Source organism: Crocodylus porosus, unplaced genomic scaffold (genome assembly GCF_001723895.1).
Source record: "Crocodylus porosus isolate Cpor-Errol unplaced genomic scaffold, CroPor_comp1, whole genome shotgun sequence".
Taxonomy (NCBI): domain Eukaryota; kingdom Metazoa; phylum Chordata; order Crocodylia; family Crocodylidae; genus Crocodylus; species Crocodylus porosus.
In genome coordinates, this window is record NW_017728911.1 from 22,930,091 (window position 1) to 22,955,191 (window position 25,101).

The following is a 25,101-nucleotide window of genomic DNA, read 5'->3' on the forward strand; positions in this document are numbered from 1 at the left end:
GCCGGGGCGGGGCTGGGCCGGGCCGGGATCATCTGGGACGGAAGCCGGGCGGGCTCAAACCTCGCGCAGCGCGTTCGCCGAGTGGCGGAGCTCAGCCAATGGCAGGGCGGGCAGGCGGGGGCCGCGGGGCGCCGCGTTCCTGGCTGCAGGGCGAGTTGCTCCTTGCGGGGCTGGAGCTGTCTGTCTTCCAGGCGCCTCCGCACAGAGAGGAGCTGCCGTGGACGGAGTCGCGCCACAACTCCGCCTGGCCCCATCTCCCGTGTCTCAGTCAGGGTTGCCGACCCCCAGGGTTGCAATGGGCGCTCCAGGCCTTGGAGATCTCTCTCCAGGAGATGCTGAGAGTCACCCGGCCGGGAGAGAAATAATAGGGCATTTATTAAAATAAATATTAAATGTTGAATCCGATTTAAACGATAGTCCAGTGGGTTTTCATTTTCAAAATGTAATAATCATGTGCATTTGCCTTCCTGACGTCACACGGTAATCCGTACCTGCTATACTCAAGCATGTAGACAAGCTTGTGCCGCGGGTGCGCTGCTGTTCCAGACACCTCCTGGAAGACTCAAGCAGAGTCATAGTGGCGGAAAGATGAAATGGAGCAGGGACTGGGTCTGCCCAGGGTTTTTTCCCCCACTGTGCTTCTAAGGTCTAGGTTGCTGTGATTCAGGGGCTGTGCCCTCACACCTATGCTCCATGGCTAGGATGCCCCTTACCTCCATGCACGTCCAATTCCTATTCTGAATCTGGCTAAATTGTCAGCATTCACCCTACCAAGTGGCAAGGACTTCCACACTTTACATTGTAATTTAATTTAAAATAATTTAATAGTTTCAGTTCAAAGGCCTTGTGGCATAAGGCATAAAACTGCCAGGCAGGTAGAGGGTTTTCACCTCCCAACCACTAGCTGGAAGAGGTTGGAAAGCAGTTACATGGCAGCAGTTCATTAGGTTGGATGTACAGGTCCACTATAGAAAGCAAATCGTCAACCAAAAGATCAAGGCTTGAAGAAGTATCATGGTGAACTCTGTCTTATCCAAGGAAAACTGTTTTTTGTCTTTTGAAACATCAATTCTTCACTTGGATACATGCAAAGTTGGGGAGGGAACTCTGGGAATGCATCAACTTTGTGTTAAGATGTGAGGACAACTGTGGCAGAAGGAGCTAAGACTGCAAGCCTTAGGGAACAGAGCAGAAAACAGAAGTGACTTTAGTTCCATCTCTTCTTGCTTTTTTATGTTCAAAGCCAGAGATGTTTCTGTAATCCTTATCAGAACACATACCAAAGGCAAGTTCTCACATATAGGTTCCTAAACTCCATTCTACTAAAAGGAGCCTCAATTTTTTTCAAAGACTCAACCTGCATATGATCACACTGCCATTATATGTGCTTGTTGGGTCCTAAAATGAGGTACATGTTCCTGTTCCATTAAAAATAGTGGCTGATCAGTGTGAGAGTTCTTTTGTCCTTTGAATTTTCCATCTAGGTGCTGCTTGTTGTCTTCATATACTTAACAGAAAGCATTTACATTTTGTGCTTGATAAAGCTTTCTTTACAAATCTACTTTTCATTATTTACCAGTATCTTTAAAATGCTGTCTGTCTACATAGAATTTGGCGGATAGGAATGAGTTGGATTTAAGGTAATTTGGGACATTAACAATGCTCTTATTCAGTTACACACTATATGCACAAACAGGAATGATTGATGGTGCTGGGTATGCACAGACTTTCTCTAGAGCTACACTGTGAGATTTTCTGCTACAATAATGTAAAACTAAGATAAAATATTATGCAACAGCAGATACATTTTTCTGCACCCACGGATTGTGCTACTCCTACAATTAGGCATTAAAACTCTTAAGTAGTTAATACACAGAAAGCTTGCATATAAAAACCAAGATTAACAAAGAAGCTAAGACTATGAAGGAGGAGCAGACTCACAATCAGAAGCATTGTATTTCCTCTCTGCCGTACCTACCTCAGTGGTTCTCAACCTTTCTAGACTCAAAGCATTCCTTGTTAGGCCCAAGGCACCCCTCAGCAAGTTCAAGATACCCCTCAGAAAATGCCAGCTCTTAACAGTCACACAGTTTTGACTATGGGAAAATACAGCAATTTTTCTCTTGCAAAAAACACAGAAATACCGCAACAAGTGAGATTTTTTTTTTTATGCTATGGATTTTTTTTTGAAATAATTGGGCATATCTTGTGAATCATATTTGTACACCTAGCAGTGCTAACAGTGTGTGGCACCCCAAGGCACCCTGGTTGAAAAAAAATCACTGTTCTAACCGGTGCTTGTAAAACAGACTTCAGGAAAAAAATGTGCTAAGGAAAAAGTTTTGTCTGGTAATGTAAAGGCAATAGGTTTATTGAGAGACCCAACCCATTCCCTCCAGAATTTATGCATAAGAAGTGTGGGAATTATGTGCTTTTATCACAAGCAAAGGTTGCCTTTGAACATGTTATCTGGGATTTAAAAAAAATCTTCCTGTGAACTGTTTTGGCAAAGATATTCAACAAAGCTATACAAATGCGATTTCCTACTACAACTTTCATTAAGGACAAAAAGACAGTTAGTGGCACAACAGAGCATCAGACTCTCCTACTATGATCCCCCAACCCATTTGGGGAACCTCTGCTTCAGACAGGCTGTATTATTGTCCCGCATTCAAAAATGAGCAAAAGCTAAGAGCTGGCATTTTCTGAGGGGGGTGCCTTAAACCTAATGAGTGGTGCTTTGATGAGGGCTTAATGAGGAATGCTTTGACGCTAAAGAGATTGAGAACCACTGAGCTGCCTTGTCCTCCAGGCCTCCCCAGAGCAAAGTTCTGGGTCACAGCAGCTCCAATATCATTGATCTATCTATATTAAAATTCCCATTGTTATTGCAATCAATGGGAATTTTTAAATAGACAGCTGTTCACTAGTGACCATCTTTGAGCATAAGGCTTGGATTCTGCAAGGACACATGCACATACTTAACTTTATGCATTGTGAGCAGTTCCATTCAAGTCAAGCTGGGACTACTCAGAGTATAAAGAGGTACACACACAGTTCTTTGAAGAACTGGAACTAACATTTTATAAATGTACTGAGTGCGTAGGAGGGGGAAATACAGAACTTCATTTTAATTTCAGTGTCTTGAATATGAATATTAAATGCTTGAGACACAACATTTAGACTAGAAAAAAGAAAAGCATAATTTGGTTAATTGCAGCATAGAGCTTTACCAGCATGTCAGCACTCCCAACTAAGTAGTGCTGAAGGGAACAGTAATTTTGAACGATAATACATCAAACACTTACATGTGAGGGAAAAAAAAAGCATAAGCTAAAACAGGCTCCTAAAAGCTTCAAGGTAAAACCAACTTACAAGAAATCAGATAATCTGATAAAACTTTAATCTGATAAAAGTGCCTGTGAGAAATGATAGGTAGATTTAATGAAGACAAAATGAGCAAGTTCCATCTTAAATAAATGTTAAGATTAAAATTAAAAACAAACAAAAAGGCCTTCACAAAGCTATAGTTGGGTCAGTGTTGTAATAAGGCTACTTTTGTTTTTTATTTCTTTTATAGCTGTTTAATTGTCCCTGTTTTCCTATATAACCATTTTGTATCTATTCCCTGCTTCCAGGCCTAGCATAAATTCCTTAACATATTCACAACTACCTTTAAACATTGATATATGCTGCATGGATATTTTGAAAATGGATATTACATTACACATTAAGATCGTATCTTGCAAATGTGATGTAGAACTTTATGCAGATTACCACTGACCCAAATAAAATTTTACATGGGCATAGGAATCAGCATGATCAAGGTCTAACATACTTTTACACTGATGTCTACAGAACTGCCAGGTAGAAGTAAGTAGAGAGAGGTTGCTGTAGGGCAAGTACGGATTATTCTGTACGCTTGCATTACTGTTGCCACATTCCATTTTACCTCTACCTGTTTGCTTGCTTCAAGCACCTATTACATCTTTTCATTAAATTATTAGCTTGATAGGGTCTGGGATAGTTCCTGTATTATATCTCGTACTGAAACTAGTACAAGGAGACCTGGATTGGGACATCCAGATGTTAATGTAATGGCAACACTAACAGTGCTGGTTTATTTGTATAACTGATGAGCACAGTCTTTAATCTGCTGGAGTTCAGGATCAGTTAAGAAGGTAACCATGGCAAGCTTAATAGGCTAGTTGCATTATCTTACTAGGTTGTCACTTTGGTTCGTCGTGGTTGCTAGCAAACAAGACTATGGCTGCTACAGGGGAAGGTGGAACAAACCTAGAGTCAGATCATATACAGAAGTCAATGACAAAACTCCCATTATCAGTGGGGCCAGGCTTTTTCTCCAAATGAACAGTACAGGATGGCTGGTCTCTCAAGTTCCTCAAAGAAATTGTCCCCAGAACTTGAGCCACTGCACCCCAAACCTGACATCTCTATGAGATCTGAAAAGTGGCTTCTTTGGCCATCACCTCCATCATATTGTTTTTCATTGGATACCTGCATAGTAAGGACCAACAGTAAAACTAACCCTATTTTTCACACCTTTTAAAACAGAATATTTTAAGCTTATTACACAAAAGGGAGACAGAAAATGGGATATTACTTAATTTGTTAATCTAGACGTACTATTTGTGGATGCTTCCATGCAATTAAATGTGTTGTTCTTTTCTTTAATGCAACAAAGTAGGCATCCAAAGCCATGTATTGTTATGTGGATTACATTAACAGCCATCAGCTGATGCAATTTAACAGGAGTTTCATCAGTCACGGACAAACTTGAGTATGAGATGCAACTATACAGATAAATTATGAAATATATTGCTGGTTAAGTAAACAACCTGATCTAAGCTTTCAGATGGCAACAACTCAAATCCCTATAAAATTTAATGCATTTTTTTCTATAATTGCTTATCTTTTGCTTATTTCTGCAAACAAATGCACGTCTCTGAACATATTTGAAACCTAGTCACGTCACCTCTCTCCAGTAATGTGGGAGGACTTGTCTGACTGGACAGAAAACCTAGTGAAAAATCCCACTGAGAACAGTTCTGAAACAACTGGCTTCTTTGTAAAAGGTGCCAGAATTTCAGTGTGGAATGCAGTTTTAGTTCGTTCAGAATCCCACCCAAAATGGTGGTGACTATAGAGAATATGTTATGACATTTTCTTAAGATATGTGTTGGATTTTTTTTAGATAATGAATCATTATGATGAAATTGTTCATTATAAAATCCTTCACTTGTTTCCAAAATACTTACCATCATAAATGTCACCATTGAAAGGGGCGTTATTCATAGTTAACCAACAGTAACAAGAAGTTCTAAGACCTTAACTGGACAGTGCTTTAAAAAAGTGTTGGATCTACATACACATTACAGAGAAAGTCCTACTGGATGACCTGAGTTATTGTGGGGGAGTAAGGAAAGGAACTTCTGTCTTTTATAAAATTCTTTAACTGTCCATTTTCAGAAAAAAGGAAAAGATGCAGAGATGTTCGCATTAACTGTGACAGCTCTGCTCCCCACAGCTATGCGAAGGCATTTGATTATAACATAGTTTTCTTTTTGCTTGTGTAGGTGGGACTAAGCAGCATTATAGTCCTGGGGAATCGTCTCTGGAAAAAAGCATCCAACTATTCAATCTAGGCATGCAAGTAATTATCAGTACAGAAATGTGGATCCATTTTTGAAAGTTATCTGTCCACATAAAGACAATATTCTGTTAGTTTTAAAATCTAGTAATTAATGCATCACTTTTTTAATGGCAAGAGAAGGTTATTAGGCATCTATCTAGTGGTGCCACAACGTTAATACAGTGCCCATTTAACTTTTGCTGTTAAAAACTTGTCAGTGTTATAACCTTGTCTGGAAGGCAGCAGAGAAGGAAAAGCAGTACTCAAAACTGTTAGTGCCAGAAAGTGCTTTCTGATATTAGAAAAAAAAAAATGAATTTAACTGGAATGTAACACCAAATAGTTTGGCAGGGCTGAAACCCACCTAGAAATGATTCAAAATAATAAGAACAACATACACCATGAAACATGTATGCTGCATGCTTCTTACAAAGAGGAACAAGGCCTCAGTTCACACCTAGTAAAGCACTTAAACACATGTGTATCTTTACATCTGTGGGGAGAACTAGCAGCGAATGGATGTTAAACAGAGGCATAAAATGTTTTTCTGGACAGAGGCCAAAATCCTGATTCTGGCTGGAGAGGGGAGAAGGTAGCAATGGATCAAAAAAGGGGCACGTCTTGCCATGAGAGCAATATTGCATATGATACTGCAAGCAGCATCCTGCCATGTTGGGCAGGCAGCTGAGCCAGCCAAGCCAAAGAATGAGCTGCAGCCAAAGAGGGGAGGTGAGCTGGAAAATTGGTGTGGCAGGCCTGAAAATCTGACAAACAGGATTCCAATGGCAGGCTGCAAGTGCACTCTGGTAGTGGTTACAGTGAATGTACAACTCCCACTGGGGGAAGCGGCAAAAGTCCTTGTAGTACACTACATGAGGGACCCTGCCTTGGAATTCTTGTGCAGTGTAGTCAGGAATGGGCCATTACTTCTGCTGCACAAGTTTTTAGGAATTAAAGCTCAAAAGGTAGCTTCAAATGACCAGTCACCAGAGCAGAGATGTACTTGCAGTTCAGTCTGCCACTGGTTTAAAAAGAATTTAAGTGGGTAAATAAATGCCTTATTTTCTCCTAGGTAGCAATGTCTCTACTAATAATCATTAACATTTAGCTTTATGCAATATTTTCTCTAGTTTCCTAGTCTAACTACTCTTTGGGTTTATTCTTATGATATATGGTACAGACCTATTATTTTGAAGATGATAAAATTAATAGTGAAGTTATTACCCTTCAAAGTTGGTAAACATTTAAGATTAAATAACTTATTAAATTATTAAAGTTAAATATGGTAAACAGCAAGTTATTAACCTTCAAAGATCCTATGTAAAATACAATGAAATACCAAAAACCAGTTAGAAGCAAGTTTTTTGGGTGCTTATTTTTTATTGGACCAACCATATAGTCTACCTCTCAACTACACAGCTGTTCCAATAAAAACTATTAGTTAAAAAAAATACCCTTAATCCTGGCATATTTCCTAGACCATCACAGCAACAACACTCTAACCCTACAAAAACCTGTTGTTGTTTAGAGAGCTAGAGAAATATGGGGTAAATTTCAGAAACATGCTGTTTGTTAACATTACTTATTTACCGCTTGTTTAAATTACTTTAAAAAATGTCTATTTAAAAAAACAAACAGATTTTCAAATAGGGACTGAACATTTTACAGCAAATGTACACTTTCAAGGTAGTTGAAAAAGTCACTAAATTTTTCTTTTATAATGGACTTGTTTCAAATATCCATCACCATACTGAAAGGCACCAACAGTCACTTTACTTATTTTTTAAATGGTCTTTTCTTGTTGATTTTCCATTCCTAAGCCCTATTTTATGAGTTTGGCTAGACACAAGTAACTTTTACAATTTTCCAAGTGGGAAAGTGAAATCTTACCATAGCATGGTTTCAGTTTCAGGCCCCTGGAAAAAGAATTTGGGATGCCAAATCCAAAACAACTCCAACATACCCTCACCAAGTTCTTCACTTGTTTGTAATGGACAGCCTCAGTGCAAATGCTTCCAGCAACTTTAACTGAAGCATAAAATCAGTTACATATCCTTGAGCACATTAGGATGCATACCCACTGCCTTACAGGAACCTGCTTAATACAAGTAACAGGTATCTTGTGTTAATTGCAGTGAAAGAGACATGCACAAGGAAGCGAGGAAGTTGTGAAACATGCATGATGCATTCAGTTTCACAGCCTACACTGCAGCTTTTCAATTTGGAACTGTGCGCACACAATCCTGTTCCAAGCCACTCAGTATTCGTAATCCGCAAAACATGTTGCCTCAGAAGCGCAAGAAGTTTTTTTCTTTGAAGTGCATCGATTACCTATTGTTCTTCACCTACTAGTTTGTTAGATTTTATCTTAGTTATATTGTCCTTGCCTTTGTTACATAATGTTACCATGTTTAAGCACAGAGTCCAAAAATTTAGTTCCTTGACATGATGCTGACCACATTCCTGGTCAGTATATACCAGAATAAATCCTATTTAGCAGTATGCCAATGCTTGTGATGATATCAAGTTGGTCCTCAGAAATGAAGCTTTGATTCCAGCTTTGGCTTCTATCTTACCTAGCGGGGACCACAAAATATCACTTTTTATTTTTTTCAGTAACTCTACTCTTCCTGTGTTAAAGGTCTCTTTACAGACATGTATCCTGGTAGCTCTACATTGAAGAAAAATTGTGACAATTGAGAGGATAAATAGGATAGGAGCTGATGAATTGCACCTTTTCAGAATGAACCCTGACTCTCCAAAAACACATACATCAGCACACTTCTAACATTCAATATATACCACACAAATGATTTGTATGCTTGGCAAGTACATAAGCAAACAAGTCCATACATTAGTAGGATTCAGTGCACAGAGTGTAGGTGTTTGTACATGACCGTGCCAAAGTTTTTGCATAATGTCCATGCCAACAGCACATCTAAATTCTGTAGAGTTAAAGAGATAGTATAAACAATTTACTTCAGAAGGAAATGTCAGAGGAATGCCAACATTCCAGATGGACCTAGGCTAAGACAGGGATACAATTTAATTTGAATTTTATTTTTGGCAATAAACTTTTATTTTTCTGGCAAAAATTCAGATACAGACTAATTCAGATATGACCTATATAATGCTAAGACTTCTATGGTAAAACATGTGATATACAACATGAACTTTTTGATCAGGCAACCTTCCTCTACTGCCCCTTTTGCCTACCCAGAAGTCTGACAGCTGCTGTAGTACTTCAGACCAGTGCTTCTCAACCTGTAGGTCACAAGAATACATGAAAGGGTCAACAACAAACTTTTAAAATGGATTCTCCTTTAAAGGAGAAAAACATGGGAAACTGGCTTTTTCCTTGCAGGCTGCCAGTTTCAGCTTGCAAGGGGCTGCATGGACCCCCCCAAGTTCCCCTTTCCCCTGCCTCCTCCCCCACCACTGGGGGCCTGGGGGCAGTTGATCAGGAGTGAGGGGCACTGGGGTGGGACTGCCCAAAGTTTACAAATGGGTCGTGGTACAAAAAGTGTGGGAACCACTGCTTTAGACCCACACATTGCTGCTCCTCCTGTATTTTCTTTAAAGTTTTATATGGGGAAAGTCTGTTCCTACATTTCATAGCCTAGCAGTAATGAAGAGAAACTGTCCAGAAGTACATCTAAGACAGCATCCAAAAGTAGTTCTGGACACATGCTCAGGGTTGCACTAAACTAGCTACACTGCCTAATGTCTTGGCTTTGTTGTTTATTGAATACCGAAGTAGGTAAGGCATGCTTCTTGGCTGTGCTGCCAGCTTGCTATGGTGAAAGTATAGATGTACCCTAAGATACTCTGCTGATAGGCATGACACAGAGCTGTTTAAAATATAACAGTCTAGCTGGGTATTATTTTTGTGCAAAAATGCACGGATTTGGAGCAAATGTTCAACTCTGTTTCAATGAATGGAGGGCAGAAAAACAGCATGACTGAGCACAAAGGATACTCCAGAAGCAAGATTTACTGTATTCTACCTTCCTCTCTGAAAATTCTCAAAGCTCCTGCCCAACAAATTCCCAGGATCAGAAAAGGCTCATTGGGCTATGCAGGGAAGAACTGATCATTTAAGCAGCATTAACATCTATTTGAAACTTCTTAGCTCCTTTTGAGAAGTTGGAGCGAAGTTGTACCCTCCTGCAGCTTGGGGAAATGTAAGAAAGTGACAGGGAAGGGTGCCAGTAATAGCAGACCTCAGCATGTCTCTCATGTTGTTTTGGGAAAAGGAGCTCTGCAAAGGGAATCAATGTTGTAGGGATGCCTCTAGATTTGCACATATGAGCCCCAGGACTTACTAAGTGGCCTGTTTATTAAACTTGGCACAATTGCATCTATATTAATTTGCTTCAGCTAAGTGCAGTTCCCAGACTACAAGCACTTGTTCCCTGGCAGAGGGAGTATTGTCAGATTTTTAATGGAATTTTTAATGTAAATAATACAGCCCACCAAAATGGTAAAAAAAACTATACTGGGCACATTGACACATGCATTAAGAAGCTTTAGTTAATGTTCATTAAATCTAGTAATTACAGCATGGAGTAGCAATTGTAGCACATCCAAACAGACTCAATTAATCTAATCAGACTCTAATCGAGTCTGCTGGAGTATGGTAATTACCACACTCCAGCAGCCTCCCGCTTCTTGCGCATCAGCATCCCCATGCTTTAAAATGGTGGCGGGGCGCGTTTTCTAAAGCTTATCAAATGAGCTTTAGTTCAAGTGCCCCCATTGCTATTTTGAAGTGTGGGGACATTGATACATGAGATGCTGCAGCACTTTAATTAGAGTAGCTCTGAGAGTCTCTCTAATTAAAGTGCCACCCATCCTCCCCACCCCAGCCCTAGAGCACGTGTAAAAGTGCCCTGCATTGTGAAGTACTAGGAAAATATGCATTAGCTTATTTTAAAGTGCATTAACTAAATAGCATGTTTTTAGTGATGCTTAAATGTGCATTAAAATAGGCTAATGTGCATTAAAGTGCACATGCAGATGTGCCCATTGTGTAATGAGAACACTATTGGAGGTTATGTTATCTGAAGATACTTTGAACAAACATGAAAAGGACTTTGCCTGCAACAGGGAGCAAATGCAATTTAAACTCACTATATATTACATGACTGAGTAGATTAAAACAAATGCATTGGCTAAAATCCATCAGAAAAGGAAACTTGCAAATTAAAATTCAGCCCCACATTACTCGGAGGAAATCCTGAACTTGGTTTTATTTTATAAATGCAAAGGAACTACAGTTGCACATGAAAACTATAGATTGAGAGTAATTCTGTGCATGTGCTAGGTAGCTGATCTTTTATATATAATTTAATCATTTCAATACATTTTAGTTACAACCAGGAAAAGGCCCAATCAAATCCCTTTGTGGTTTTAAATAAAATGCATTGAGAAAGGTGTTGCACCTGATACAAACTGTGGCTCAAACCCCAGGCTACCTGTGGGATCTTGGGCCAGTCTTAATCTACACTATGACTCTGTTTGCTGTTTTATAAATTGGGTCAGCAACATGCAGGGATGCTGTGAGGCACTCAAATAATTTAGTGATGAATATCATTTAAGTACTTAAACTGACAGAACCTAGTCTACAAGACCGGCTATCTGCAAAATTTTGCTATTCTAATTTAATTATAGTTTGTTGACAGTCCACAGATATATATACAGTCATCTGAAATAAACATCCTGGCCTCACTATGAAAAAGCTGTTTAACCAATTTGTGCTATCTTTAATGGGGAGAAATCTGTATAGACAGACCAGAAGAAATATCACACTACAGGATTTTAAATGATAAACAGTTAACTAAAAAGGCACAACTTGGATTTACTTACAATAAGTTGGAAGACTTCTCTGTGATATAATAAATACTATAATAAATAAATTACTTTCTGAAATGTTTATTTATACAATTTACTTTAGGTACTTATTCGACTGTCAGGCAGCTGTGTTTGCCTTCATATGACTCAAAAAGAACTCAGCAAATCACTTTTCCCAGTCTCCTGCAGTCTCCTACAGAATGCTGCATCTGCTCAGAATAGGCACTGGACCCTTTTTCTACCAATATTACAGACTCCTCAAATAAAGTGAAATGTTTTTTACAATTCCTTTTCGTCCCTAAATACACAGCTCTTCTGGTTCAACTGAATATCACAATTGGTTTTTCAGTCTTTGAAAAAAATGTGCTTTTGCTTAGTAAGTTTTCTATATGTAATTCAGGCTTACAAGCAAAAGGCTATTCACAACAACAAATGCTTAATGTAAATCAGCAATGACCTTCAACTTTTTAGGCCCAGACTAGTACTTTAATAGTGATTTTAAGTTTCCTGAACTAGATCATCTAAACAAAAAACAAACAAACTTAGAACTACCTGAAATTCAACAAAGTGGAGAATTTATGTTACCTTTCTGTTTCTGAGAATATCCCATACTGATAATAAAAACACTGTACATATTATACAAAGAAAAAAATCCTATACATTTTAAGACCCCCAGCAATTTAGTAAAAGTCCTAATTTTTGAAGTCCATGAGACTAGTACCCAAAAATTGTTAAGTTCTCAGAGCTTTCCTGTCACTATTACTTAAAAGCTGTTCTACATTATTTTACCAGCTGGTATTCCACTCCTTTCCATATAGAAAGCCACACAGCATTTGCCATCTGTTAATCTTTTCCATATTTAAGATCTGAATTTGATTTAATTTTATATTTCTTCAGGTATTTATTGCTTAAATATCTATATATCCCTTAGGATAAATATGACTGCACCATTTAAACCTTGAATGCAATAGGTGAAAGTGTCAGAGAAGAGACCAGCTTGGGAAGATTTCCATATCCTCAGTGTACTGCAGCATTGGATTTGTGCTAGCTCCATCAGGCTGCCAGAGAGATGTGTTAAGACAGACTGTCTGGATGCTACTCCAGGTCCATACTTAAACAGATATGATGGTCCAAGATTCCCAGGGCACAGAAGGGCTGCACCTGCTGTGCTCATAAGGGCTTCAGTATTGTCTCTGAAGGGACTGCACTGTAGCCCAGAGATTTGGAAAGGCTGGAATCTTCCCCCTGCAAAAAGCCCATATTCTACTCCCATACTGCCAAAATCCCAGTGCTGCTCCTGAACTTTGGTTTAGTGTTTATATAAAAGTACTACAACTGAATTCAGAGCCAAAGAAGAACATGAATCTAGTTTAACAAGGCACAAAGTTAGCAATGGCATTCTGAATTTTCCTCAAGCCATAGCCTAGCAAACATTTATTTAAAACACCAAGATCAAAATAAGGAACTAGAGAGCACCTACTAACACCGGTTATAATGGGATTAGCAAGAGTCCAGTATCTCTCAAAATAAAGTTTTATGCCAGCAAGATTGCTAGAAACCAGCTCTTAAACTCCAGAATAATTGTATTTAACTACTGTAAAAAATAAATCAATAGCATGCATGCCAAGGTTAAGATTTAATCTCCACAATATCTCCATTAATTGGAAGGGCAAAAGAGCACTCACTTACCTACTTTTCTAAAAATCAACAAGATGTCATGAAAAAACATCAAGAAACAAGCTGTACAATTTCTGAACTGCACTGTTTATTTTGCTGCTTGAAACCTAAGTGACAGTATGCCACTATAATTACGGGGTTTCTTCTAAACTTTTACTACACTGCAGGTACAGAAATATACGGACACATTTTTGGAGAATTGACATTTTGCAAAATGCAGCAAACATTTCAATTTATACATGAGAAAAGGAAGTGTTCAAAAGGGTATGCATTTCAAGTTATTGCAGGTTATTTCTGTGAGAGAATTTCTGAAGGTAAAACATGTTTAAATTTAACCAACAGTAACGTGTCAGTGTATTTAAAATCATGACAAAAATCTTCTCTCTGGTCATTAGTTGCCCTCGACAGATTACTAGGATGTTGTATGTTTAGGGCAAGATGTCAATACAGCATAAATCCCATGGCATTTTGGTTTTCTTCTGGAGATTAAAGCTGTTTTTCTTGGGATAAATGCAGCAGCAAAACACAAACCAGCTGATCAAAAAAGCACTTCTGCCATAACTCCAATAATTTCAGGGCACACCAACCGACAGTAGTTTTGCCATTCCCAGTTCTTTTAAGGTTTACATCTCTGCACTGTTGCTTTAAGTACATTTTGTGAAAGCTTGTTTTCTGTTAAGCCAACTTGCTGACTACAGCTTGGTTGAGAGAATTTAGTTGGTTGGTCCATTTATCTAATGCAGTATACCGTGCACCACCCCTCTTTTGATGATCCAGTTCAAGGAGCTGGTTGACTTGATCAATTCGGCCATGAATAGTGCTAGAATTAAATAAACAAACAAGTGAATATGAATAATCTCCAGTACACATTAAATATCTGAAATTAGTATGATTCAGAACTTAAATGAACAACAAATGCAAGTGATAGATATCCAGAGTCAAGGAATTCCTGGCCCAGGAATTCAATATCTGCACAACTATTGTCCTGAGGGAAACCATTATGAACAAAGGTCAACTGCAGGTATCTCTCCTAACACAAACAGGTGGAGACTTGGATCACTGAGAGATGGCATGCTTGGTTAGGAGGTATACACGTGAATTTAAATGGAAATCTGATGTGAATAGTTCTGTTAAAAGGAATGGGAGCCAACCTTGACAGGTGTGCCACAAATTAATCCCTGTACCTCTCAGTACCACTTGAATCCCCTTCCCCTGCCTGATCTGCTTCCTGCCTCCTCCCCAGCCTGCCCCATGCCGCAAACAGAGGCTGCCCCAGAAAACAGGAACAAGGTTTCTTTTCTTTAATAACTGGATTTCCATTAGTCAAATTAAAAATGAATATCTTACAAGCTATGGTCAAAGTCTGAAAATTAACTAATGGCGCTAGATACAATTTCTATTATAATTAGCATGAATATTCTCTCTAAAACCTCTCGTCAGCTCTGAAAATCCCAACCTTTACAGATATGACTAGTTTATAAGAATATAATTTCCAAATTTGACACACTGATCCAATTATATGCTATTACAGAATTCAATATGAACATAAAACCATGCCATTCAACATAATTGCAACTATTTTAAGCTCACATCTTTCAAATGTGATTCAACTTTTCCTAGCAGCCCTATATGATCAGCAAACACATTATCTCGTTGCTATAGGATCAAAAGGTAAGAAATACACACACTGTTTGCTGCATCCTCTACACTATATTTTTAAACATTTCAGTAATCAGAAATAGAAGGTACATACTTATCCAATATGCACTGCACAAGCAAACTCTCCACATCAGCTACATCTATGTTTAATTCCTAAGGAAAAAAAAAATCTAGTTATATTGCCATTCTACTATTTTTCAACATTAAGTATTTTAATATGCACACATCTCAGTATGCTCTCCAGGCTTCCTTAGTTTGCCTGGTGACAGATTGCAGCAGTGCATAGGGCAATCCTAATTGGCAGACAGACTGTCCATGGTTAGCCTGCATTTCCCTGCAGTAAAATGTGGGGACTATGAAGGGGGAGTGTTCTGGAGCATCAGATTCCAGCAAGTGGCACATTGTCCCCCTAAGAGAGGTGGGGAGTGGGAGAGGGTGCAGAGGGGGAGAGAGAAGCTGGAGGACTATGTTCTCTTCTGAAAGAAGTCATGACATTTATAGACATTTGCTCAACCCAGGAGAAACTCTCCTGGTAATGATTTAACCCTAGGTATTCCCAGGTTATTTTACTCTTGGAGTGGCCATTTTTACCCTGGGAGAAAAAGCTTGAACATCTGTATACTTGTGGTTTCTCCTGAGAGAGCAGCAACTCTCTCAAGAAAACCTGAATGTCTGTACAATGCCTCGGAAAGGAATAAGCATAATTTTCAAACATTTGTGCAGAGGGCCAAAAATAAGCACTAATGGAATTCCTGGCTGAAACTAAGATTTGCATGAGTCAATTCTGTGCAAATGGTTCCTTACAAAACTCCATATACTTTAAGAAGCTATACTAAAATGGATTTCAATTTATCACAATCCTTAGGTAAATCACAAAAAATAGGTTGAGCTCTTTCCTAATATTTCATTATAAATCAAATTAAAGATGTTAGCATGCAAACAGATAAGCAAGACATCAGATTCTCTTGAACTCCTTTTTGAGATTAATAAAGCACTCTTTTGGCCTAGAGACCGCTATGACACAAAACTACAAACAAAAGACCATTACTAGACTGCAATTCAGATCTGGAGTTGTCATGGGCAGGTGGTGTCAGATCCCATATACAGACACGGTATGTTCTTGCTAGGAAAGAAGTGATTTGTGGCCTGTTCATTCTCTGAAAATAAAATAAAAATGGATCTCTACATTAGAGGAAAATTTTAAATGCTGGGTCAATGAGGTAATCAAGCTACTCTCTGACAACTTACAACCTGTCCTATACTTCCTAGATATATTGGAGTTACTTGCACAAAGAGCAAGAGCCATAATCAAATAGAATTCCTTATTTTTTTTAATCTTACTCCAAGATTTTATACTTCTTCATTTTATCTATTTCGTATCATTATATACTATGCACTATTTTCATTTTTAAATTGGCAGAGTGGTATTATCTTGTTTTACGATTTTACCAATAAACCCTAAATATATATTATTTTAGTATTATATACTTTTGTTGTCAATTTCTTTATATTGTTTTAGCAAAAAAGTCTGTAAATAAACTACTACCACATATGTTTTAGAATGCTGCCAAATTCTTCAAGGAAAACACAATCTTTAAAGTATATCTTTCCTTCACAAGAAACAAATATTTTAGTTCCATATTTCTTCAATTCATATTAATTTTGTTCTACAGGTCAGACTAGGCAGTGGCCTTTGGGAGAAAAAGCCTGAACATCTGCACGCTTTTGGTTTCTATTGGGAGAATAGCAATTCTGGTCCCTTCTGGCTTTATAATCTATTCTTTTGTTTTATAATTCCACTCCTTTTCAATCTTTACACTGACAATACTGAATGTTAGTGAAACCTACTGAGCAAGAAGGGATACCCTACCTGTCATTTTATTTTAGTTCATGTGTTCTAACTCATAATTTACTGCAGTTGTTATAGTGGAATTATTCAAGTTCAAATGTTTATATTTTCTCTAAGAAGAGATTTTCTGCATATTAAGTAGAATATATCAGCTGAACAGGTTAGAAATTTGTCATGGTATTAGCCAAGTAGTCATTTCACACCTAAAACGTACCAGTTTCTACAAGACACTGGCCAGAACTGCTGTTCTCTCACATTTGGGGGTCTTGCAACTGCAGCAAAATCACCTTGCCCCACACTGGTTTGGGTCAGCCTGGAGCAGAACAGGATGAGGAAAGCTGCTGTACCCCTGCCACTAGGCTCCCGGGGCCTTACCACAGCAACTCAGTGCCGTCCTCCCCTCACATCTCCCTGTACTCTTCTGGGTCAGCCCAGGAGAATGGCCCCTGCCCTGCCGATCAGCCGACTGATGAGATGGGGAGTGGGTTGCAGGAGGGGTAGTCTGTCTCCTGGGGAGGGAACCTTCTCTAGCTGTTCCATTTGACAGCTCATCCCCTGCCCAGGTAGGGGAGAGGGAAGGCAGTCCATGTGCTTCTCTAACTGCAGGGGTGGCTCAGGGAGCAGCCCTCTAGTGCCCCCTGGCTGGAGAGCTTGCCTGTGATGTCAGGAGTCCAGTCTTGACAAGGCTGTTTCATTTAGAGAGGTGTCAGACATACTTATTCACAACTCATTCACTTAAGCAAATGCAAAATTTCTACTGCAAGTACCTTAGAAATAAAAGGAATATGTATTCTTGTGTAAGGCTTAATTAATTTTATAAGCACTTGTGTTCTGATGTTTCGCAAAAGCTCTGTAAGAAAAGAAAACAAACAAACATACATTATAAAACCAAGGCTAGCATTCAAACAAGCAAACATGTAATATAGTTCTTTTTGCCTTCAGCCATTTCTTGACTACTATGATATAAACAGAGCAGTGAGTGCTTCCACGCTATAGAAAATCTTTTTTTCCCCACAAATTGTCTCACAGCACGTACTCTCGTTATTTTCAGGAGACCTGAAAATAATTTATTCCTTTGTAAATCATTTTAAATAATTTTAAGAGACTGGATAAATAGTGCAGAATATTTAATACACAGTAGCTCTGCATTGTGACTTTGCTACTTTAACACCTGTCTCCTGCCAAAGTGTAAAGAGATGGAGAAACTGAAGATGCAAACGTACATAAGCTTAACTTAAAGCATGAGTAGTCCTAGTGAAGTCATGAAGATAGTAGGATGGCTCCAGTGGTATAAGGGGACGAGACACAGATTTGTGAGAGTCGCTATTAGCTACAGAGACTAGCTAATCTTACCTAGCTGGTAACATTTCTGTGACTTTCTAATTAACCTGCAAGTTTAATAAGCTACAAATGAAATATGCATGTAAAAAAATCACAGAAGTTTGCTATTCATTTTAAAATTTGAGATGCACTCATTCAGTCATCTCACTGTTTTACTACTGCATGTTTATTCATCACATAATCCATCATTTTAAATTTTCACAAGAATGTTTGAAAACCAATACATAATCCTAAAAATGTTGGACAATATTTTATATTTATAACTAGTGACAGTCAATGGCACAAATAATGGTCAGATCCTCCAGCGCCACACAGTCACATTTCATTACACTGTTCATCTGATTTGATTGTAAAGCCCTTTGAACTAGCCAAAGATCATTTCAGACTAAAGATGATCCTTTGGTGGTAAAGATCTAACACAGAGATTCTAAAACATATACTCTCACTGCTTCTGGCACATGAAATAAAAATAGTTTGAGTGAAATGGGGTATGGCATTCCTATACCATGGCCTTTAATGCAACACAGGAGAAGGACAGGCACTGAATGCACACCAGCATTATGATCATGGCAGCATGAAGATGATGTTTTCCTTCAGTAGGAACCTGATCCAAAATTCACTGAAGACATCTGCAGTCTTTTTGCTGACTTGCATAGATTTGGCTCAGGACCTCTCTCTCATAATTTTTACTTACTCATTTTGGTTGCATTTTGCTCCTTTTACTATGTGCAACTATTGGTTTCGCAAAGCGAAAAAAGGCTTTCATTTAATGTTGTAAATTATAGGAGTAGTGCATGTAGTACTTTGCTCCTACTGACTACTACAGGGGGTTCTCCTATAAAGCAAACTGAAAAGCAGAATCACCTGAGTAAAACTAATAAATATGATCGACTAAACAGGGTGTACCAAGTTAAGAATAAAACAATGTACATGAATACACATTGTAATGAGCTGTAGATTACTGGTTGCTGGATAAAAAAGATCCTTAAACCTCTAGCTGTACCATGGCTCCCAACCTTTTCTTCCTGCAACCCTAAATCCTGGTCACAACCCCCACCCCCGCTGCTGATTCACACTCATGCCTGGCAGCACCAGCAGAGCCCAGGCCAGGCCGTGATCATGGCAGGCAGCAGTGGCAAGAGCTGTGCAGACCATGCATCAAAAGAGTCCCACAGGCAGGAGAGGTGGAGCCAGGGGCGGACCCCCCTGCAACCCTGATTTGGGTTGTGCCCCAAGTTTGGGAGCCACTGACCTATGCTATCTGTATTGAACTACTTAGTCCAATTCAGGAGTGGTAGTTCAGCATGAGAAGTGTTTATACTGCAATACAGAATGGTAATACAACTACCTCTTTGACTAGAAATAGTTACTTGAGGGGTTCAAATGAGAGGAGAGCAAATAGGAGCAAAGAGAGAAGCTGCATTTCATAGGAATAAGATTTGGCATTTCTTGGGCTATGAAACTACCAAACTCTCTCCAGACCCTAGTTCTACCATGCCCTCTTTCATTTCCCAATTCCCCTCTTTCCCAAGCCCCCCAGGAGTAAATTGATCGTCCTAAAAAGACCTCAGAGACAGTAGTCAATGCAAAACAGCAGCAGAGGTGCTACACATTTCCAAGTTCTCTCTTTCTGTTAACCCCTTCCTCTTCTTCAGCCAAATGGAAGTGTAAGGCACTTCCTGCAGCCACTTCCTTTTCCATATTGCTCTGCATATTTGCCAAATATCCATCTAACTGATCTGTCCAAGTTAGGATGCACATTGTACTGCTGGGGGGGGGAGCCAAATTATTTGAAAACATGGGCAATATTTTTCAGTAGATAAGGCTGCTAATATTATATTACCAGAAAGTGACAGAACATCACATGGTTCCACATACTTCTCTGGTTTGTACTTCAGTACACGTACCAAAAAATCAAGTTAAATTATTTTAATCTTCTTAAATTCTTTTTATTACTGAATAGTTACAAATGCAGCCATCATTGCATTGTTTACAGATTACATGGCTTAGATTCAAAGATTGCCACCAAAACAGAAAATAATTCTCACTAACAGGAGCTATGCTGAAAAAAAAAATTGTTGTGAGGGACGCGATGGACTTCATCTCTCCACAGTCTCTTTCCTGGGACATGATGGGCTTCATCTCTCCACAAAAGGTAAGTCTCTTTTCTTACAGAATGGTTGGCTGGCCTCCTACACTGGGCTTTAAACTAAGTACGATCGGGGATGGGGGTGCAGGAGTTGGAGAGAGTCTAGAACCTACAAACTGTGAGACATGCAGCAGTACACCCCAGGTAAGTACTAAGGGGCCCTTTGGGCATCAGAATGTGGGGGGCATCAAAGGCACCATTTGGAGGGCTCAAGGGCCTCTATACGAATGCTAGGAGCATGAGGAACAAGCAGGAAGAACTCGCATTTCTGCTTGCAGATAATAATTTTGATTTAGTGGGTTTAAAGGAAACGTGGTGGGACCCTATCTATGACTGGGAGGTACACACTGAGGGCTACAGGTCGTACAGAAGGGATAGAGTAGGGAGGAAAGGGGGTGGGGTTGCTCTCTATGTAAAGGAGCATTACACATCTACCCTAATCAAAATGGGATCAGAGGAGGAGAAAGTTGAGTCATTGTAGATTAGCATATATGGAGGTCATGGGGAAAGGGACTTGGTGGTGGGGGTATGCTATAGACCACTACACCAAGAAGAAAAGCTAGACTTGGAATTCTTGAGGCAGCTCTCAGAGGCCACACAGACTAGAGACGTGGTTATCATGGGGGACCTAAACTACTCTGACATCTGCTGGGAGAAGCAGCCAGCCAAATCCAACCGTTCACATAGATTCTTAACCTGCATGCAGGACCTTCACCTAACACAGGAGGTATACGGTCCCATTAGGGAGAATGCCTCACTAGACTTGGTGTTGGCCACAGGGGAGGAACTTGTAAGGGAGCTGCAGATTCATGGTCACCTTTGGGACAGTGACCACCAATCAATCAAATTCATCATACGGTGTAGGATGGGTAAGGTGGAAGTGCTTGACTTTAGGAAGGCTAACTTCCCTGTGCTTAGGAGTCTAGTCAATGACGCACTGCAGGAGAAGAGTATTGGCGAGATGGGAGTCCAGGAAGGGTGGTCGTTCCTAAAGGAAGCGATCCTTTGGGCACGTAGGGAGACTATCCCTGTACGAGGGAAAGGGAGGAAAGGAGCCAAAAAACTTCCTTGGCTAAACAGGGAAATCCAGGGGAGCCTAAGGGCAAAAAAGAAGGCATATAGGAGGTAGAAGCAGGGGGAAGCTACCAAGGAGGAATAAACCTACTTGGCCTGCACTTGCAGGGAGGCAGTTAGAAAGGCCAAAACAACTACAGAGCTGAGGCTGACAACACAAATTAAAGACAATAAAAAGTCTTTTTTTAGGTGTGTAGGGAGTAAAAGGAAGGTGCAGGGCAGCGTAGGACCCCTACTGAACAAGGAGGAGCAATTAGTGACAGACAGGGGGGACAAGCCTGAGCTATTCAGTGAGTTTTTTGCCTCAGTGTTCCTGAAAAGGGCTCAAGTTAAGTCTCCTAATGGGTTCTTGGATTGGCATCAGAGGGACACCAGCCTACCAATTGTCGACGCTGACTTGGTGCAGATTCACTTGAATGGACGGGATGTGTTCAAGCCAGCAGGCCTGGATGAGCTGCATCCGAGGGTACTGAAGGAACTGGCTGGTGTCAGAGCAGAACCACTGGCACAGCTGTTTGAGCACTCAAGGTGCTTCAGTCAGGTCCTGAAGGACTGGAAAAGGGCCAATGCGGTCCCTATTGTCAAGAAGGGGAGGAAGGAGGATCCAAGCAATTATAGGCCAGTCAGTCTCATCTCCATCGTTGGAAAGGTCTTTGAAAAGATTATAAAGGATCACATTTCTGGGAATCCAGCAGGAAAAATAATGCAGCGTGAAAACCAGCATGGATTTGTAGCAGGTAGATCATGCCTGACCGATCTGGTTTTGTTTTATGACAGGGTCACAAAATGCTTAGACACAGGAGTAGAGGTGGATGCTGTTTTCTTGGACTTTAGCAAGGCCTTCGATACGGTATTTCATCCCATTGTCAAAAATAAATTAAGAGGCTGTGACACAGATGTTTACACGGTCCGGTGGGTGGCAAATTTGCTTAGCGGTTGCACCCAGAGAGTGGTAGTAGACGGGCTGGTATCGACCTGGAAGGATGTGGGCAGCAGGGTCCCGCAGGGTTCGGTCCTTGGACCTCCACTCTTCAATATCTTCATCAGTGACCTGGATGTGGGTGTGAAGTGTACTCTGTCCAAGTTTGCAGATGATACTAAATTGTGGGGTGAAGTGCACACTCCGGAGGGTAGGGAACGATTGCAGTCAGACCTGGACAGGTTAGAAAAGCGGGCAGTACACAATAGGATGCAGTACAACAAGGACAAGTGCAGAGTGCTGCACCTAGGGCGCAAAAACATCCAGCACACCTACTGGCTGGGAAGTGACCCTCTCAGCAGCACAGAAGTGGAAAGGGATCTTGAAATCATAGTGGACTCCAAGATGAACATGAGTCATCAGTGTGATGAAATCATCAAAGCTAACCGCACTTTATCATGCATCAGCAGATGCATGACAAATAGAACCAAGAAGGTGATACAGATAGAACCAAGGAGATGCCCCTCTATGTGGCATCGGTCAGACCGCAGTTGGAGTACTACGTCCAGGTTTGGGCGCTGTACTTCAAGAAGGATGTTGATAGACTCCAGAGAGTCCAGAGGAGGGCCACTCGTATTGTTAGGGACTTACAGGACAAGCCCTATGAGGAGAGACTGAGGGACGTGGACCTCTTCAGTCTCCACAAGAGAAGGCTGAGAGGTGATCTTATGGCTGCCTAAAAATTCATTAGGGGGAAGCAGCAAGGGACTGGAGATGCTCTGTTAACAGGGCGCCTCTTGGGGTAACGAGGAACAGTGGTCACAAACTGACAGAGAGCAGATTTAGGCTAGATATCAGGAAAAACTTCTTCACAGTAAGGGTGGCCAAAATTTGGAATGGGCTCCCAAGGGAGCTGGTGCTCTCCCCTACCTTGGGGGTCTTTAAGACAAGGCTGGATAAGCATCTGGCTGGGGTCATCTGACCCCAGCACTCTTTCCTGCCTAGGCAGGGGGTCAGCCTCGATGACCTGTCGAGGTCCTTTCTGATCCTAGCATCTATGAATCTATGATTATATAAGGGATCTCCCATTTAACCTTTCACCCTAAAGACAAGAGAAAAAAAACAAAATACTTAGAAACTTATATCATGTAATATATACTCTTAGAAGTTTCTGATCTTGCTTTCATTCAAGTTCATAGTGAAGTTTAAAGGACTTGAGAGCCAATGTACACTCAAGTTAATGCAATTATTCCACCAATCAGAGTTAGACTGGGCCCTGACTGACTTCGAAGAGAGCAAAAAAAAGCTTTAGAATAGTAACTTCGTAAGCAATAAAAAGTTTTGAGGAATATAACTAACAATGGAGGGGAAGAGAATCACAGAGAAGTAGGGCTGGAAGGGACACCGCTTGTGAACATACCTTCAATGTGCTCCCTTATGAAGGGATCATCCATGATGTTGCTATGATTTGTTTTCAGAATCTTCTCAAATTCAGTGATGTCATTATTCTGATAGGCACTTCAAGAAAAAAAGATGAACAAGTTATGCGACTATTCTACTTGACAAAATTGTATCCAAATAAGATTTCTAGTCTTTGTATACTCAGAAATTACCATTATATTTACAAGCTGTAAAGTCAAAGTTTTCAAATAAGAGGATGTTGAAAACATAAGTAGTTTCATTATTTCTTCTGGGTTTTTTGGTTAGTTTTCACAGAAGCTTATTATGAATATGTTGTTCTTTTATTATTATAAATCGATCTTGAAGGATTTGTATTGGGCTATTTTTAGTACTTTGTTAAGTGATAATTTTTTCCAATCTCAGTAGCTTTCTCTACTCTATCTTTGTTTACGGAAGGCTTGTCATTGCATTGTATATGGCAAATGAATTTAAAAAAAAAAGGGGGGAACTGTTTGACTACTTAATTCAAAAGAAATCAGAATTGTTTTCCACATTCATTCAGTGTAATTTTGAGCTACCAAGGCTTATTTCTAGTGCTATTGGGACATTTTTCCTTCCATAGCAGCAGCATAAGGAAATACAGGCAGCAAGAAAAATACTTGTAACTTAATGTCTTTGTAAATTCTGCATTTTTTTAAGATTATTTGTGATACTATTTCACAACATCTACTGAACTTCTCCAAGAAAAAAAGTGTTACTTTAATATAAAAAGTGAATTATAAGAGCATTGCTCAGTTTTCCATTTGTGTGTTGGTTTTAAGGGCACTATTTTAGTCTTATAATAAATAGAAATATTCTTATTCTCAATATGAGTTTTCAAATACATTTTTACCTAATAATAACAGCAAATATTTAGCCATAAAGCAGTAGATGCATGTGACCTCTGCAACATGTTCACATTTTAAACATTTTTTGGGTACACTCTTCAGTTTGGCATAAGAAAAAGTTTCATGACTCACAAACACAAATTAGGACATTTAGAAGGTATTTCCCTTGAAGAAAAAAGATAACTTGTAATGGTTGTAGATCTTTTTATTTATGTTTTTAGAGATAATAAGGGGTATTTTTCTTTTAACACATTCAAAAAAGATACAGCAGATAAAGCTTTCTAAATAGCACTAAACAGAAAATTCTTTGCAATAAAAGAAAAAAAATATAAATTTTTATTTACTGCAGTGCTGGTGTCATCAGGAAGGCTTTGGCTTCCATGACCACAGCCTGCTCTTTGGTGAGAGGCAGCAAGCTGCTGGGAAGAGATGACCTCCACCTCTCCCCTGGGGAAGAGGCTCTTCTCAGCCAGACTGACCGACCTGCTCCACCGGGCTCTAAATAAAGCTCGTTGGGGGACGGGGAGACTACCGCCACTGCTGGCCCACTGAGCAACTCTTCCAAAGCCAGCAGGCCAAGGCACTTAAGGGAGCCCACCCTTGCCCCAGCCCTGGTACAATCTGTGGGCAAGGCAAGAG

The 25,101-nt window shown here is 39.8% G+C and overlaps 1 protein-coding gene across 4 annotated transcripts in view; it reads right to left on the reverse strand.

Moving 5' to 3' along the window:
* Positions 1 to 12,872: 12,872 nt before the first annotated feature.
* Positions 12,873 to 25,101, reverse strand: part of COPS2 (COP9 signalosome subunit 2) — a 35,171-nt gene continuing 22,942 nt past the window's right edge. For all 4 annotated transcript variants that reach the window (XM_019533640.1, XM_019533637.1, XM_019533638.1 and 1 more), the window contains 4 exons: positions 23,595 to 23,692; positions 17,459 to 17,541; positions 14,937 to 14,995; positions 12,873 to 14,003 (listed from right to left, as the gene is read on the reverse strand). In XM_019533640.1, coding sequence (XP_019389185.1) covers positions 13,859 to 14,003; positions 14,937 to 14,995; positions 17,459 to 17,541; positions 23,595 to 23,692 — 385 coding nt within the window. In that variant the 3' untranslated portion in view covers positions 12,873 to 13,858. The remainder of the gene's footprint in view (positions 14,004 to 14,936; positions 14,996 to 17,458; positions 17,542 to 23,594; positions 23,693 to 25,101) is intronic.